A 17171-nucleotide genomic window follows, 5' to 3' on the forward strand; every position below is an offset into this window, starting at 1 on the left:
TTGGCTGTTGGGCTTAGCTCAACCATCCCTGATCTAGCCCACCCTTACCTGATGCAGGAGTCCCTCTGTGACATTTTCCACAGCCTTTTCTTAAACATGGAAGGACCAGGGAGTGCTTGCTTCTCTTTTCTGCTATTAAATTCAATTAAAGCATAAGTACACTTTAATAAATGAGTTCTTAGTGCTACCTGGTCTTTCTAAAAGTATAAACATCACTGGAAGGACCCTCAGACCGTTTCAATTTTGGTTAAAACTCAAGAAATTTAGCTGTCAGTGTAAAAGGTCAGACAGCTGGTTTAAGGATACCTTCCTTACTATGATAAACTCAGAATCTGTAAGGTGTGGTTTGTGCCCTGTAGGAATATTTTAAAGTCAGTTGGGGGTAAAAACTAAATAAAATTTTAAAAGGAGCAGTTACAGATTGGAAAATAGTTTGTTGCTGTACGTTTTCTTCTTTAAACTTTTGGTTTATGCTGATTCTGGGGATATCTCTACTTCTCAGTGTGGGACAGAAAGTCAGACCCTCTGATTGTAAGGAAGAAGAAACTAACCGGCTCTCTTCTGTCCATTTAAGGGCCCCAGGGAAACTAAGCATCTCCTGTCATTCCTGCTGCGGCTAGAAAAGTACAATTCCACAATAATACCAACATCCAAAGTGGCAAGAAGACCCTTAAGACAAATGGGTCTGACCTACCTACTCTGCAGTCTTCCCAGTTTCAGGCTAGCACTCCACTTCTATGTTCCTAGATGCTTGACTTATATTTCCTATATTAAACTTACCTTGAGCTCATTTTTCTCCAGACTGCACAGTTTTTGTTTTGTTTTTTTAAAGATTTTATTTATTTATTTGTCAGAGAGAGAGGGAGAGAGAGCAAGCACAGGCAGACAGAATGGCAGGCAGAGGCAGAGGGAGAAGCAGCCTTTCTGCCGAGCAAGGAGCCTGATGCAGGACTCGATCCCAGGACGCAGGGATCATGACCTGAGCTGAAGGCAGCTGCTTAACCAACTGAGCCACCCAGGCATCCCCAGACTGCACAGTTTCAGTTCACGAATTCCATGGCTGATCCTTTCTCCTTGTTTGGGTACATATTCAGGTTTCCGTTGCCTTCAGAAGTATTAGCTGAAGAAACCATGACCTTTGGAACTAAGCTAGTGAGGAAAGGTAGTGTGGAGGTCCACAAATGGACACAGGGGAGAATAGTGTCAGTGGTGCTCACATTTGGAGCAGGGAAGGGTTTGGCCCCCTCCCGGTAACAGCACTCACAGGACTCCCTGTCTGCGTCAGAGGCTGTGTTTACTGCAAATCACATTTGTCTGCTACCATGCGGACCCAGACCCGCAGTGATTCATTTTAAAGCCATTTAAATGAATGAGCAGCATGCTGGCTTTCCATTGCTTCAGCTTTTCAAATGCTTAAAAGGAATGTTTGTTTCTGTTTAAGGGACCTGGGCATCCAGCCTTCTCACTAACTCAGCCTGGGCTCCCTCCATCAGAGCTACCCCATAAAAATGTGTAATGTGTATTTTCCTACACTGTCCACGGCAGACTTCTGCTCCAGCTACGTGCTTGGAGAAGGTTGTCGGAATTTGGGGAGAGGGATTATTATGACGGGCAGACAGAGACATCCGACTAACCCTGTCAGTCATTAGGATGGACAAGGAGCGGCCCAGGAACCTGCCTGCTCTCCCGGACTGCTAAGTAAATAATGGATCAGCGGTAATGGGTAATGACTAAAGGAACTTTCTAGGATTTTAAAAACCTATGATCCCTTCCCCATTCTGCTTCTTTCCCTTGCCTCTTGAGCAGGAGACAAATCAAAGCACCTGAAGAAGCTGTATAATCTTGAGTGGAGGAAGCTCAAGGCAGGGGGGAGGACAGTGGCTTAACAACGGGGTAGGGGGACGGTGGGGGGTGCGGGCTCCCAGAGGCCTGCCCAGTTGTGCTCAACTTTTAGAGCCCCTTTCATTTTTAAAAGGAGCAGCCTAAATATTGCAAGGAGGAATAAATCATGCATACAAATGAGAACACCATTGCTCACCACTCAACCTTAATCCTCCTTTTCTTTTCCTTCTCAGATGCTAGAGCCTTGAGGACATTTCCACCCTGCTACCCCTCGCCCTTCTCTCTCTCTCTCTCTCTCTCTCTGTGTGTGTGTGTGTGTGTGTGTGTGTGTGTGTGTGTGTTTTAAGAGCCGGAGATCAGCTATTTTCACTCAGCCTATTCATTCCAAAATACTTATATAGAAAATTTCTTTGCCTTCTGAAATTTTTCTCTTGATTGAAAACATGAATGTCACTGGACTTCAAGTGCTTTGAAGGGGTTGTCGGGGAGAGATGACAAAGAGTTAGAAATTATTAACTCTTTTCCTGAAAATTAAAGATACGCTAGGTAAACATTTTTTAACTCACGATTTGCATTTGCTTTTTCTTTGCCCTCTGTTCTTCCGGAGAGAATCCTTTATCGGCGAGAAATGGGAGAATAAAACCCTAGGGAAACAGTGATTCCTACCCAAGAAGTTCAGTATTTTTGACTGTTATAACCCCAGGGCTCCATGACAACATGACTTTGAGATAACTTTACAGTTTTAAGGAGGGAGTGGGCAGTGAGGGTCATTGTGTATTTCACAGTTAAGTCTTCAGAATGCCTTCCACATTTATGCCTCAAACTGAAGGAACTAGACTCCAATCAAGAACAAGAAATTTAAAATTAATGTTTTCAAGAAAGCACTCTTAGATGAGGGATGATAAAAGGGAGGAAAGCGCATGGTGGCGGCCTTAAGATGGATTTTAAACAGAAATGTTGCGTCTCAGTTTCAACCATCCTGAAGCGTAGGTCGTTTCATGTAGGAAAAATCATAGGCTACACAAGACATTATTTACTCAGTAGACAGAATAGCTGTAGAAGACTGATTGCCATCTGTAACATGTATATACATTACCACATGTGTGTGTATGCATATGTGTGCAGAATGATCACAGGAACATTTGAAACAGCAATAACTTATTACATGAGGCTATCTCATCCAAGACTTTGTTCTCAACTCTTGACTGATTTTTTAAATCTGGGGCCGGTTTGCAGCCATCACCTCTCCTCACCTCAGCTGTAACTGGTTCTAGAGCACTTCCTCTGGAGCTGGATGGGCCCAAGTTAGAACCCATTTCTACCACTGATGGTGTGGCCTTCAACGTGAACTTTCCCGTCTGAACCTCAGCATGCCCTCTGGGAAAGGGCATCAGCAACCCTTACCCTCTCTGGTTGGTGTGGAGATAAAGGACATATACCATAGCACTAGCAGCATCTGATCAGTATTTATAATGTACATATAATTAAATTTCTTTTCAGATACTTTTAACCTGCCCAATACAAAGGATACATAATTTGTATTGACAAAGTATGTCAAATATGGACAAATCCTTAGAACTACATTAGGAGGTTTTCCTTATTTTTGTTTCAATAACCGGTTTCACCTGTTAGTCTGTATTTTTAGTGTTTTTAGTTTCCCTAAGACACCTGCACAGGATTGGCTTTCTCTGACCCTTAAATCAGTACCACTCTTCGTGACGCCCTACGGGGCCTGTCTGATTTCTCTGCACTGTTACTTTGAAGAGTCACAGGATTTCTCTCCTCCTTCTATTGCTACTAGGTTTGGGTGTACCTACAGAGCCTTTCTAGTTGGCTAGTTGGCCTCTCTCTGAACCAACTGGGGTTCAGTCAGGAACACACACTGAATCACTTTCTACACACAGGAAAGCACACGAATCTTAAATGTAGAGCTCAATAAACCATCATCAAGGTCAAGAGACGGAAAGAATCCTGTTGATAGTTCTTGTCAAAGAGAAGCGCTCAGGTGATCTCTCTCACCATAGATTAGTTTTGCCTGGTTTTGAACTTCACACAAATGGGATTACACAACATGTGTTCTATTGTGTTCGGCTTCGCTCACTCTGTGCTGTGACTGCTGTTGAAGGGAGCTGCCGTTCCTCTTTAGTGCAGAGCTAGTGATGACCTGAGGCAGTGAAGAAGTTGGGGGTGTTGGAATCCAGATGCTTGAAGGAAAGGCCCTGTCATGCTCAGAGAGAGGTACCTGCTGTCCTGGACCCCACGGAGGGGACACAGTATGGTTGGTCCTGGGAATGCCAATTTTTTTTTTTTTTTTTCCTGAAGCTGGAAACTGGTGCCAGCTGCCGCCAGGGTGAAGGCTGTGTCCGTGGACACGGACAGGTCTGGGACAGGCAGGACCTTGCCCTTCTACTGTCCCGGCCTCTCAGGCTCCCTCTAGCGCCCTCTGTTGTCAGGTCCTAGCACTGCCGGCAGACAAGGGTAAGGGTCTTGGCTGCTCCACCACAGCACCAGGGGTCAGGGTTGGAAGGGTGGGGATAGGAAGTCAATAACTGGCATCTTGCAAGCTGACCTGACACTGTGCTGTGTGACCCAAATGGCTCTTAGGATTTTCCTCATCTTTCTGACGTGTATGTTGCAAAGGTATCAATCTACTTACAACACCTGTGTATCAAGTTGGTGACTGAAGTGGGAGTACTTCAAATGTCTCATTTCAAGGCAAAAATAAAAATTATATGTCCCATCGCAGCTGGGTTTAAGAGAAGTCCTTGGGCAGCTGCATTGGTGGGGACTTCGCAGTCATCTTTTTGGAGACCCCCTTTATTAGCACAGTTCTTAGAGGTAAATAAAGCATGGGCTTGGGAGGAAGTGGGAGTTGGATTCGGGTTCCTCTTCCACCCGTAACAAGCGTGTGACAAGCCAAGACCCCTTTCGAAGATTCGGTTGGTCAAAATGGGATTCACCATCACATCCGCTCAGGGGCAGTTGTGTGGACTAAGTGATGTAATAGGACAGTGATGGCTACCTCAGCTTTCTCCTAACATGGTACTGGTTCTGTAGGCTGCTTTCTAGAGGCTCTGGTTTTATGTAAGTGAGGGTTTTTTTGGCTAAATTTTAAACTATCTTTAAGACCTCACCTAGCCACACTCTTTGTTGATCCTTTGTTGTTCCTCTGTTTGCAAGTTTTCCAATAATCCTGAGACTGGGATATGATACGGGAACCGAGAACGGTAGATACTGGGGAGGGGACAGAGCTGCTCTCTGCTCCTTTCACACTCTCTGGGTGTGATTCCTCTTTGCTCTCTTACAGCACTTGCTGGCACCCTTGCGTCATGCCGCTTGGTACCATGTTGAATCGTGTACATGTCCCCTTAGATGACGAGTTTTTCAAGGATAGAAACCAAGGCTTCAGTTCTAAATGACCCCTTGGAGCCTAGCACACTGCCTGTGTACAGTGCGCATGCGTGTGTGGGTAACATTGGCAGAGATACAAAATGTATTTAGACATAAAGATTTTAAGTATTTCAAAAGGAATTTAATAAGAGATGTCCTTAGACCAAGGCAATGCCACATTTCCTTAAAAGTAGCATCCGATGAACTTGACGTTATGAGGATTAGCATGCCGATTTTTCTTTGCTTACAAAAATTTTCAAATTGACAGTTAACGATGGCTGAGACAGAATAGAACTTTAGGCCTGCTTGCTCTGTTCTTAGATCCTTCTCATGATGACCTCTGTAAAAATGATATTTGCTGCTTCTGTCTAGATTTTTGTCAAAGGTTGACTCTAGGTATTTGGTCCAACAGAACTATGGGAGGTTGGCAAAATTTTGAAATCACTAGAGCCATCTTAAAACAATTTCTCTTGATAACAAATTGGAAGGCTAAGAGTGATGTGTAGTGATGGCTGTTATTATTTTTTCATTTTCTTCCTTTTTTAACCAGTCCAGTATTTTAAAAATAATTTTTCATTATCTGTTGCTTTTTTTTTTTTTAAAGATTTTATTTATTTATTTGACGGAGATCACAAGCAGGCAGAGAGGCAGGTAGAGAGAGAGGAGGAAGCAGGCTCCACAATGAGCAGAGAGCTGGATGCAGGGCTCGATCCCAGGACCCGGGATCATGACCTGAGCCAAAGGCAGAGGCTTTAACCCACTGAGCCACCCAGGCGCCCCCCAGTCAAGTATTCTTGTATTAGTTTTAATTTTAAGAAAATTTATACCTAATAAAAGGTGTCTTGGAATAGAAAGACTCAGTTGTTGCAAATCCAAGGTTCGATATTCATTCAGCAATCCTTTACTGAGAAGTATCAGGAACTCACATGATTTAATAACTTCTCTTCTTCACCATGTGGTTACAAGAAAACAATGTGCCTAACGAGCAATATTTAAGCCCACGTCCATCTCTACGATTAGTAGAAAGTGAGCTACAACTGTGTTAGAACCTCATGGCTAAATTCACCTTGGAACATATGGCTGGTGCTGGTGTTCAATGTATGTTCGTGGTCTTGATTTACCATAGAGTGGAATGCAGAGAGAGGGGTCCCACTTGGACCTCATCCACAGGGCGTTTGGTTCCTGAAAGGCATGTGTATCTCTCCACACATTATGCCTGCAGCAAACTTTCCTAGGTTAGTAGCCAAGAACAGGCTCTCCCCAGACCGAACTGGCAGGCAGCTGACCTCGGTCTTCCAGCCTCCTTGTTGCTTGAAAGCAAAATAAATGTTTAAAGCCACCCAGTCCATGGTATTTTTGCTGTAGTAGGCCTAAACTAAGACACCATCTGTGTTGTAGAACATGGTATCAGATTATATATTCTTCTGTTATTGTCTGTCTCTCCTACTAGAACATAAGCTCCCAAAGGCCGGGAATTTGGTTCACCGCTTCATCTCAACACATCCTCCCTTTGTGTTGGAAGACCGCTTGTATTCCAAAGGGCAGTGAGAAAGGGTGTCTGATACCCTCCCTGCTGAAGCTCCCTGGGATGGGCAGAGATCAAGTTCACTAGAAGGTCTCGCTTGACATCAGTCAGGGCAGGACCACACCTGAACTGCACCACCCCGCACTCTCGCACCAGTGCTGGCTTTGGGGGCAGGGGCCTCCGCCTTTTAGCAGTGAAGGCCCCAGATTCTCAGACAAACGTCTGGTTGTCTGGACAGGCGGGCTGAAAGAGCCCTGCCACATTTTCCCTTGAGCGTACACAGTCACCAGGAGTGGGTTTTCTCTTTCTCTTTTTCTTTTCTTCTAATATAAGAACTGCTTCTAATAGAAGAACTTCTAATATAAGAACCTTATACCCTTTCTGTGGCATTGTCTGACCCACTCTGTGACGTTCTCAAGGTTAAGAAGGAGTTTTCTTCTTTTATATTCATGTACTTTTCTGTCTCCATCTTCTCCCACAGAGCTGGAGTGTGTGTGCGTGATTGTGCACACGTGCTCTTACGCGTACACGGTTTCAAGGGCTTCCTGCATGTGTGATTGAATCTCCCTCACGCACAAGGGCAGGTGGTTTGGGGGCACCCTCAGCTCCCAGCTCCTTGGTGCCTCCCATCAGCAGACACCCCACCGGGGCTCCTCACCGCATCGACAGGAAAGTGGAATTCCTGAAACATTCTCCAGCTGAAGTAGGCAAGAAATTCACTTGGAGGTGGTTGCTTTTACAGCTGAGTGAGGGTCTCCCCAAGCCCCACTCTTCCCACCAAACCCAACTTTAAATGTAATCATGAGATGAATCTATGGGCTTTTCCTGCAGCCCTCTTTGTAAGTAATTTGCAGGCAGCTTCTCTTAAGGACGCCCAGAAGGGGGGGGGAATGACATGGACAGCTTTGTTCATGGCTGAAGGGCTGTTCTACCCACACCCTCCATTCAAGGCCATTTGGAAACCAACAGCGACAACCCTGGGTCCCCCCTGCCCCCAGGCCTTGGGCAACGTATTAGGTCAGAAGAGCTTTAAATAAAATAAAACTTACTAAAGCCACAATTGCTATTTTGAAAGTTAGGAGAAAATCAGGAAATTTCTTGGCAATTAGAGTATTTCAAATCATAACACGTTTTCTTTAGAGGAGAAAGAGTAGGGGAGAGTGTACAGGTAGCATAAAATGTCAACAACTCTAAGAGCAAGAGCTAGGACAGACCCTGCCAGTTCAGGCTCAGGCCAAGGCTGTGGCTTTTAGGGTCTCTGTTCAGCTTTCGTTAAACTTCCAACACTCTGCAGTCAAAAGTTAAGGACGTGCAGTTACCAGAAGAGGCAAATCACTGGAGGTGGAACGTTGGGGGCCCCCCTCATGAAACGTGAAGTCATTTATGTGTGCAGCCTAGTTCAAGTAAATGCAGTCAAATGCTCTCCCCCTAGTTCAAGTCAATGAAAACAACGTTCGTGAGCTGAACTGTGTGTTTGGTTCTTCCAACATTGGTGGGTGAAGGGATTTTATTTTGTCCTCTTTGGGGGGGAAAATGAAAGTCCAGAACTCATCCAGAGTCCCAGTTACAGCAATGGCCGGCCTTTTCACCAGTTGCTGGAAGGTTCCCTTGAAAGATGCATCCGTGGAACAGAATGTAGGCAGAAGATCAGAGGCTGGTGTGTGCTTCTGCCATGGGCCCTGCTGCTTTAATACACGTGTCAGTCCCTCACATTCTAGATGTCTCTTACACAAACACACTGAACATAAGTAGTGGAATCGGAATGATTTTTCAAAGGAGCCGGAGTCTTTTTCACAGGGAAAACTATACTGAAGAGTATTGCTGCAGGCAGAAATGTAGGGTCTGCAAACTGTCTTCGGGGGCTAATGGCCTCCCAAGGATTCGGGTTTATTCTGGTGAGCACACATGAAGGATGACATTAAAAAAAAAAAAAAAAAAAAAAAAAAATCACGGGAGCAGCAAAGGCGGATTTCGTAGACACAACCAAGAAATGGCAAGGTTTGGAAGAGAACGCCTTGCTCTTGATTGTGTGAAGTCACTTTCAGTTTTGCACGACTTAAGAAGAGTAAGAGTGGGCCTATGGAGAGCAGAAGAAAGTCCCTCCCCGTTCCGCCCTCAGCCGCAGAGCTCTGTCTGGAATGAGGCCCGGCCGGCCTCCTGTCCCTGCCTGTGCCTGGGGATGTGGCCACCAAGGTCGTGGCCGCCCTAAACTGGCCAAATTTCAGCTGTGATAAGGTTATCTGGGAGCAATCGGAGTCTGCTCTGGGCATCTGTAGTGTATCTGAAGTGGGCCATTAAGAGGTTTGGGGGTTCTACACGGGGGCCGCTGCAGGGAAGGATCTTTCGTTAGTTCTCTTTCCTTCCTGTCCTCCACCCCGAGTCTGTCCTCACTGCACATGGCTAAAGTGTAGAGCTGCCCACACAAAGCCAGGCAAGCAGCTGATACACCGAGTCCGAGGCTGGTTTCCAGTGAGAAAGGTCCCTATCTTTCTGGAAAGCCATGCTTCCCAGGCTAATATCCTGGCCTTCTAGCTCCTCCTTTACCCCAGGTTCAATGTGGCCTCTGCTGTGCGCCTTGCGTGTCCCAGGGAACTTCGAGGCAGTGGATGTTTACTTAAATGTGATTTGCAGTATCTATAGGGAATGGGCAGGTGTCCCCTTACTCCCTTTAAAACAACGTAAGGGAAAAGAAACATACCTCCTTCTTTCCTCTTAAGTTCTGTGGCTGGCCTAAGAATTTAACGAACATAAGACAGACTAACAGGTGAAAAGCACACCAGTTTATTTAATATTTTTACATGTATGTGGGACTCTTTAGAAGGAAGATAAAGACCCCAAGAAGCCATTCGGTCCTTTAGGGCCTTTTTACACAAAGAAAGATAAATCGGGAATGCGACCGGACAGCTTGGGCTGGGTCAGTATACTGTGGGACAGGCCTTGGGAAAGATACAGGGGAAACCCATGGAAGGTCAGGGTTATTTCAGTTGGTCTGTTTGTCCAGGTCCATTCCAGTGTCCACCCCCAGTCTCCAGGGATAAGAACATTCTCTTCCCAGTGCTGGGAGTGTACCTTTCTCCGTGGCAATGCCATGACCTGTGTTCAGGTAGAAGGGAGAGGTCAGAGAGCCCCCCCTTCAGATCTGCTGTTTGTCAGTGGCCTTCAGTTCAAAATAATCAATATGTCAGAGTAGCATACTTTGGGTGGTGTGTTCGGCACCCGTCTAATGATGGTCTTGTCATTTCCTGCTCGACAACAGAATATGAACTTTTCAAATCTCGGTTTGCAGGGAAACTCAGATAAACCAAGGGGGAGTACAGTTGATGGGAGAAGCCCTTCTCTGTACAGTTCCTTCCACTGCATGAGCAGTCCAACCTCAGATCAGAGCCTCTGGACCCTGCTCTCATGAAGAGGACTGGGACTTGCGGCGCACATGTTAATCTACGATTCAGATTTTCCCGCTCTCCTGCCATCGAACGGCGTTTCCTTGGCCATCAGCTCTCGGGGCAGAGTGTATGCATAGCCTCTATCTACTCTGTATTGCTGTCCCAGATCCCTATGGCATCAGATGCTTACTACTGCAAGAGCAAATTACAAAATAAAACACGGTCCAATCATTTACTTTAACAAAAGATTTATTTGAAACAGGTTTGGGCAGACATATACCAGTCAACAGGATTGATCAAAGCCACAAATCACTACATTTTCCAAAACCTCTAAAAATACAAATAAGTGCCCTTCATTTGTATTCACTCCAGGAGGGAACCCCAGCTCCGCTATAACGTGCGGCTGTAATTTAACAACCAGAGGACATTAATAGGACGTGAAAATGGTAACACTTCTAGAGGGAGGGAACAAAAACCCCCCCACACTCCATAGACGCACTCACTACTCTGCTGGGAGCCAATTAAACGTGCCCCACAGCCCTGCTTCCCTCTGCATAACCAGATTAAAACCTCCCTGTCGCAAACAATATTTAAGCAATCTGAGCACAGATGCGACAAGCAGACAGGAGGGCACACGGCTTCGCTGGCTTGAGAAAGACGCCACAAAGATGTTGCGTTCAACCAGCAATTCACTGACCTGCAGGAGAGAGGGTGCACGAGGTCTGCAGACCCAGCTGCTCCTGGAGGAGCCCCCAGGGCCCCACCCCTGCAGCTGGTCGGGTGGTAGCAGGGACCTTCAGAGGGAGGATTCCTAGGGAAGCAGCGGGCACGCTTCTGAACTCAGCAATCGCTGGCAACATGGGAGAAGGAAGGCAGAGGAATGCACGTGTCGGCACACACACTGATTTTATTAACGAAAAACCTGCAAAGTACCCACTTGCGTGGGGATCTTGCGGGAAGGAGAGAAGCCCTAGGACAGGGCAGATTCTCTTTTCCCGATTTTTAACTGGTATTTACTGGTCCACCCATGGTTGCGTGGTGGTCTTCGGGGATGACTGAATCCGACGCCATCGGAAGTGGGTTCACATCCTCTCAGGCTGTCCCCCTCCTTCTGGCCCCTTCTGGCCCCTTCTCTGCTACTTGGAAGAGCTGGCCTATAAAAGGCCATTGATAAGCTCTCTTGACCCCTCAGTTTCCTGGGCAGGGTTATTTGGATAGCGCTATTACCTCAACTTTCTTCTTCCTATTTCTGTCATAAATCAAAGCCACCTGACACTTTGTTCCTGACTTTTAAAAGGAACAGGTCTCCTTTCTTTCTTTAGCCAGGTCAGAAGAAATGCCGATGGGCTAATCTTGGGAGCATGTTTTTCTTGGTCTGGAGCCTGAGAGAAAGAGCAGAGTGGAGTCTCTAAGGCAACTAGGGCAAGAGATTGTCATTGAAAATGAGCCAGCCAGTGTTCAAAGAATCACTCTTTTGTCTCTCATCAATCAGGGGGGCAGAGGCGCTTGTCAGAGTGAACAGCTATGGATTATGCTTGGGGTGGGGCAACGGGGTGAGCTCGCCCCTCTTTTCTGCCCCCTTGTGTGTCACAGCTTCTGAACATGTGGGCTCAGTAGCCTTTTCTTCCCGTTGAAGCCTACATGCCGGGTGGCCACACTCAGACCTAACAAGCTAAGAGAGAGCCTTTCACAGAGCGCTAGTGGAGGCCTGGCATTCAGGGAAGCTCTTTAACGTCCAAGGAAAAGTGTACTGCGGGACGATATGGGATGCTGAGAAAAAATACATGAGGACAATGCATCAGGTTCGAGTATTTCAGATCTCTTTCTTTCGGGGATACTTACGGACTCTCACCTCTATGTCCCACTGCAAATCCTCAGTGCCATCCTCACTGCCTTGGAGGATGGGCAAGTGGCCAGGACGAGGCTACAAAAACTCCCCCAAGGCTGTGTTGAGACCAAGAACTGTCTTGAGCCGATGGAGAACCAGCAGCATAGATAGCAGATGTACGTTTTCCCTCTGAGAGGGGATAGCTGCCTTTTCACTGTCTCCAGCATTACTAAATTAGCTAAGAAAAGCCTTGGAATGAAGAAAGTATTTAGCAAATCTGATGGGGGATGCCATCTTTTACCTTGATCTGCTAAACTCATTTCTTCGCCAGGTTATTATTTTGGGCTCTGCTTAACCACAGTTTCCCTGTTCCCATTTTTTATGGATCCCTGGAGATGAAGTCTACATTTCAAATGCTGAGGCCGGACTGCTCCTTGAATTACCTTGGGACAACGACCCTTGGTAGTAAGCCAAATGCCAGCTGAAACGTGTGCACTTCCTTCCCATGTTCAAGCCGAAAGACTACCTTATCCCCTTGCAGAGCTATGCGAACATTCTATTCAGCTTATCATCTGAGACATAAACCCCTAGGAACAGAAGTAGGATAAAAAATTCTCTTCAAGAAATGACATAAAGGGTCATTGTTATAACAAATGGAGATTACAGACTTTCTTTAAAAAAAAAGCAACCGCAACGCCTGTAATATATACATCTATATGCATTTTCAGACATTAGTTACTCATACTCACTTTTTTCCCCCCATTATTCACTGCTTCTTGACAAGTTATCACCGATTTTCACTGCCAGCTCCCTACAGCAAGACCCGAAGCCTTGTCAATGAAAAGAAAATGTCAACAGAGTTCCCAGCCATGCTCTGCCAAAACTCAGGTTCGTGTTTGAGGATATTACTCTACAAATGTTAAAGCAACAGCATCTCCTTTCTCCAAAGCACAGGTTTTGTATACTCTACTAATCCCCACCCCCAAATGACCACACGTGTGCCGGGAGATGGGCGAACGTAACACTGGTCAAGAAGTCCTGAATATTCCACAGAGAGGCAGGATGGACGCATCAGCCACACCCGAAAATTCTTACAAAGCCCATTCTGATAAGCCCTGAAATTGCTTCTGACAACCAGGCAGAAATGGTTGGTTTAGTCTGTTCTCCCATCATGCCTTTTTAATGGGCACTTTCCCCGGCCCTGCTTGCTGGTCCCTGCTGGTGTGCGGTGGAACTCAGAGCTAATGCACGGAAGGGCTGCTCTTTTCCTCCTGCAAGCTCAGCCAGAATGGAACACACACTCTTAAATGAGAGTCGGTAGTCTGTGTATGACAGCAGACCAAGGCCAGGCCTCAGTGGATTCTGCTACTTTAGCCCAATGCAGAGGCCGGCCCTATAGTGCTGACCAAGTGTAACCTGCCAGCCTGTATGTCACTTACCATGTGGCAGAGTGACAAGTCCCATGTGGCATTTCCACTGAGCTGACAGCCAGAGAATGCAACTTACTCCAGTCCACCCCGCTCCCTGGGGAGGGGCCTGTGTGACACTCTGACCTCAGTTTGAAGATAGGACAAATGACAGCCCCTGAGTTGGCCACAGCTAAATATCATACATCACACATAGTGACAGCTGCTCCTCCTCGAAGCCCAATTTAATCATTTGGCCACCAGATAGCTTGATCGCCTATGAGAATTAATAGACTAGAAAGGCATCCCATCTAATATTTTCCTCTCTGTGCGTGTTTCATTATCGCAAACACTGTTTAGTCCAGTTGTCAAAAGAATCAGAAAACATACTCAAACCTCAGAAAATGTGAACTGTCTTTTAGCCTAAAAAAATAAAAAATAAAAAACAAAAAACCCCAAACAAAATATACACATACTGTAATTCACAAATCTAGTTTGGAAGGCTTCAAGTTTAAGAAAGAGCTAAGTGTCTGACAAAGAATGAGTTTGAGTTCCCCTTTCCAGAGGCTTAGTTCCAAATGAAACCAGAGTGAGGAGGCCCACTGAACATTTGATTCAAATTTTTGTCTTTCCTCTATTTTTAGGATATCACTTCTCTGGGTGTCCAATAAAGACCCATACCTCAGTCTGTTGTGTTAATTCAGGCACATTTTGTGGGGGAGGGTCCTAATTCCTGCACGACAGCCCTTCAGGGATTCATTTCGCTGGGTGCTCTAGTAAAAACGGTTTACCAACTCAGGGAGGAAGGAATGGCAATTTTCTAAGCCTCACCTGTTCACTGCATGTTCTGGTTCCCCTTAAGCCCTCCCTGGATCCTGGTCATGTCATAAGCAAAGGGTTAGTTTTCTTTGTCCGTGCAAATCATACTTTAAGTTATTACAATGCCCAATAAGATGTGGATTCTCCAAAAATAACGGGTGAGGAAGCAAAGTGCACTGTTGTTTTATTTCCCAGTTTAGCGCAGCCATTCCCCAGAAGAACGGTGCCATTCTAAGCAGTAACAGCTGCCCAGAAGTATTTATGTTAAGCCATCCAAAAACCTGGTTTGGCAACCAAGGCCCAGAGGAGGGAGCGTGCCTCCAGGCTGGCCATTCATTAAGGGCTCCAGGTGCTCTAGTTCGTGCCCGAGGGCAGGCAAGTTCTGCCCAAATTTAGAAGGCGGGGCCCAGAAGTTTGGAAAGTCAGTGATGCAGCACTTCTCCTCATCTTAGAGTCAGGACACTTTCTTTTCGGAGGTGCCTGCACCTACCACTGACTAGATAAGGATGGGAACCTCATCCATACAGAAAAGGGCATTTCCTTGAAGTGTCTGGAAGTGTTGCTGCTTAAAACTGCATGCCAGCGTCTTGTTTAGCCTCCTGCATGCATCATCACAACTGCCTGGGATTCAGGGCTTGATTTCAGTGTCCACTGAGGAGTCTTGGCTAACATGTCCTCTCTGTCTTCCTCCCCAGGTCTCTGTGTTCCTTGCCTCTCGCTGTCCCCTTTGATGGTGGTCTTCCCCCACCAGCCTCAGGGGCCCCAACTCTCCCACTGGGTTCACTCATCCTGCCTGATTTTAGAGTTACAGAGCGATAGGTGCATCCCTTCTCTGGGGAGACATGCTGCACATCCATTGGTTTCCCAGCAGGGAAAGTCCAAAATGGGGTCTGAACTCCCAAGAAAACATGTGTGGGTCTCACTGAAGTGAATGCCCAAGGTTCAGTGGCCTGGAGGTTGGGGAATGAGTATGGAGAGCCTGACCAGAGCGGGAGCGCCGTAGCATTCTACCACACACTGACCTGCAGGCTTCCCTGTCCTGGGAGAGCCAGATAAACATTTAGAATATGCGCAAATAGCTAGGCTTCTTTTCTTTAGTTCTAGGACAAGGGCGGTGGCAGGTGAGATTTCCTGCATCCATATCTGAGTCTGTGCTAGGACAGGAAATCGTGCACGGTTGGGCTGGTTGCGCACCAGCTGCCATGCGCTGAGCACAGCGGTCAGCCATGCAGGAGGTCCGGGACGCGGGAAGCCCGGACAGCCCAGAAGGCACCTGGGAAGGGTGCGGGAGGATGCTCGAACCGCGGCCCGCCTGCCCTGCCGGGAGTGTGGCGAAGAGGTTCAGAGACGCCTTCTCAGGGTTACCAGCCTGATAACAGACATTTTGGGGATTTCACTGCCATCACACTTCATACAAACGAGAGAGGAATCGGAACCAAGCAAGACATCAACCTGCCTACAGTGGCGTTTACATGCTGCCTGGCGGACATCCTCTGTGAGTGAACAAAACAGGAAGGACGCGTGCCCCCGCTCCAATTCCGCAAGGCGGGTTTCTCACGCAACATAAAATTCTCACCTTTCTCCCAGAACAACTAGTACTGATGTTTAAATATTGGTGGAACATAACGTTTTTAATTTCACACCTCACAGAGCACAGCTGAATGCTTCAGAACAACGTAAACAGAAGTCAGGCCAAGCACTGCGGACGGACTGGAAGGGAACAAAATGGCTTCCCCTGTGGGATCTACTCAAGGTTTGTGAGGGAACGTGGAACTAACAAACTGGTTGGCTAAGGCCACAGAAATGGGTTTTATGGTGTTTTGGCTGCTGACACCAGTCTCTTCTGACAGAGATGTGTTAACACTGGGTGCAACAAACCGCATCTCTTTCCTGGGGTCAATCAGGACTCACGTCTTATTTCTTCCTCAGTTTCTTCTTGGTGGTGTCATAAGCACGGACGATTTCCTCCTGAGTAACAGCTCCATGCTCTTCTTGAGAGAAGGCATACCCGTCTGCAAGAGGAGCGCACACAGGGATTGGTGAGGAGGAGAATGGGGGGAGCAGGCTGGGTTTAGAAGAAAAAGCCTTAGTGGGAGATGGCTGCTGACCTTTGCCACCCTGGGCTCACCAGCCTGAGGTAGGTGGGGACCCGGGACAGAGAGACCTGAGGCTCGGAAGGGACATGTGGGCAGAGTGTGGGGTGGGGCTGGCCAAGGCCTGACCAGACAGGGCCTGACCAGTTCTGACCCCTGATGCCGAGGCTGGCATGGGAGGGTTCGGGGTGGGGGATGGGGGGCGGCTTCTCTGCAGCTGAGCTGGGAAGCATAAACAATGGGTCACTGGTCCGGGTCTGTACTTCCACAAGTGCCAGTCAAGAGAAAAGGCGACATGCTCTGCTCCGGAAGTGTCCCAAGCTGCCCAAAGCTGCAGGCTGGCTGGGTACTTTACGAAGCTGTGAGCAGGCTGGGGAACACGCACACCATGCTAGTCTGCAGAACCGGCCCTGTGCTCACGATGCTTGCGGCACTCCTGCTCTTACACGGGACAGATGAGGATTGGTAATCAGAAATTGCAGCTGGTTCATTTTTGTGGACATAAGGGAAAAGATCACAAGCTAAAGCCAAGGGGCCCCAGGAAGACTGGTTCTCATAATCAGTTGCAGTAATAAGAAAAATACTAGCAGCAGCCGCCAACAAAGACCGAAGGCTATGTGTATGGGGCCTGTTCGATGTACTATGGAGAAGCAGCTCATTCACTCCTCCCAGCAGCCCCTGAGGCAGGGGAGAGTATTCTTCCCATTTCACAGATGGGGAAACTGAGGCATGGGGTGATTCCCCCCCCCCCCAATGAGTCACCCAAGGTCATAGACCTAGTGAGTAGTAGTGCTGGGAGCCAAACCCGGGCAGTGCTCCTGCAGGACCCACACTCTTCCTGCATCTCCAGTTCCAGAGAGAGGTTCAGCATTCAGAAGCCCAAAG

At 47.2% G+C, this 17171-nt stretch overlaps 1 protein-coding gene across 1 annotated transcript in view; it reads right to left on the reverse strand.

Moving 5' to 3' along the window:
- Positions 1-10371: 10371 nt before the first annotated feature.
- Positions 10372-17171, reverse strand: part of ATP8A2 (ATPase phospholipid transporting 8A2) — a 608051-nt gene continuing 601251 nt past the window's right edge. The window contains exon 37 of the mRNA XM_059144204.1: positions 10372-16205. Within this exon, the coding sequence (XP_059000187.1) occupies positions 16108-16205 (98 nt within the window). The 3' untranslated portion in view covers positions 10372-16107. The remainder of the gene's footprint in view (positions 16206-17171) is intronic.

This window comes from Mustela lutreola, chromosome 13 (genome assembly GCF_030435805.1).
Source record: "Mustela lutreola isolate mMusLut2 chromosome 13, mMusLut2.pri, whole genome shotgun sequence".
NCBI classification, from domain to species: domain Eukaryota; kingdom Metazoa; phylum Chordata; class Mammalia; order Carnivora; family Mustelidae; genus Mustela; species Mustela lutreola.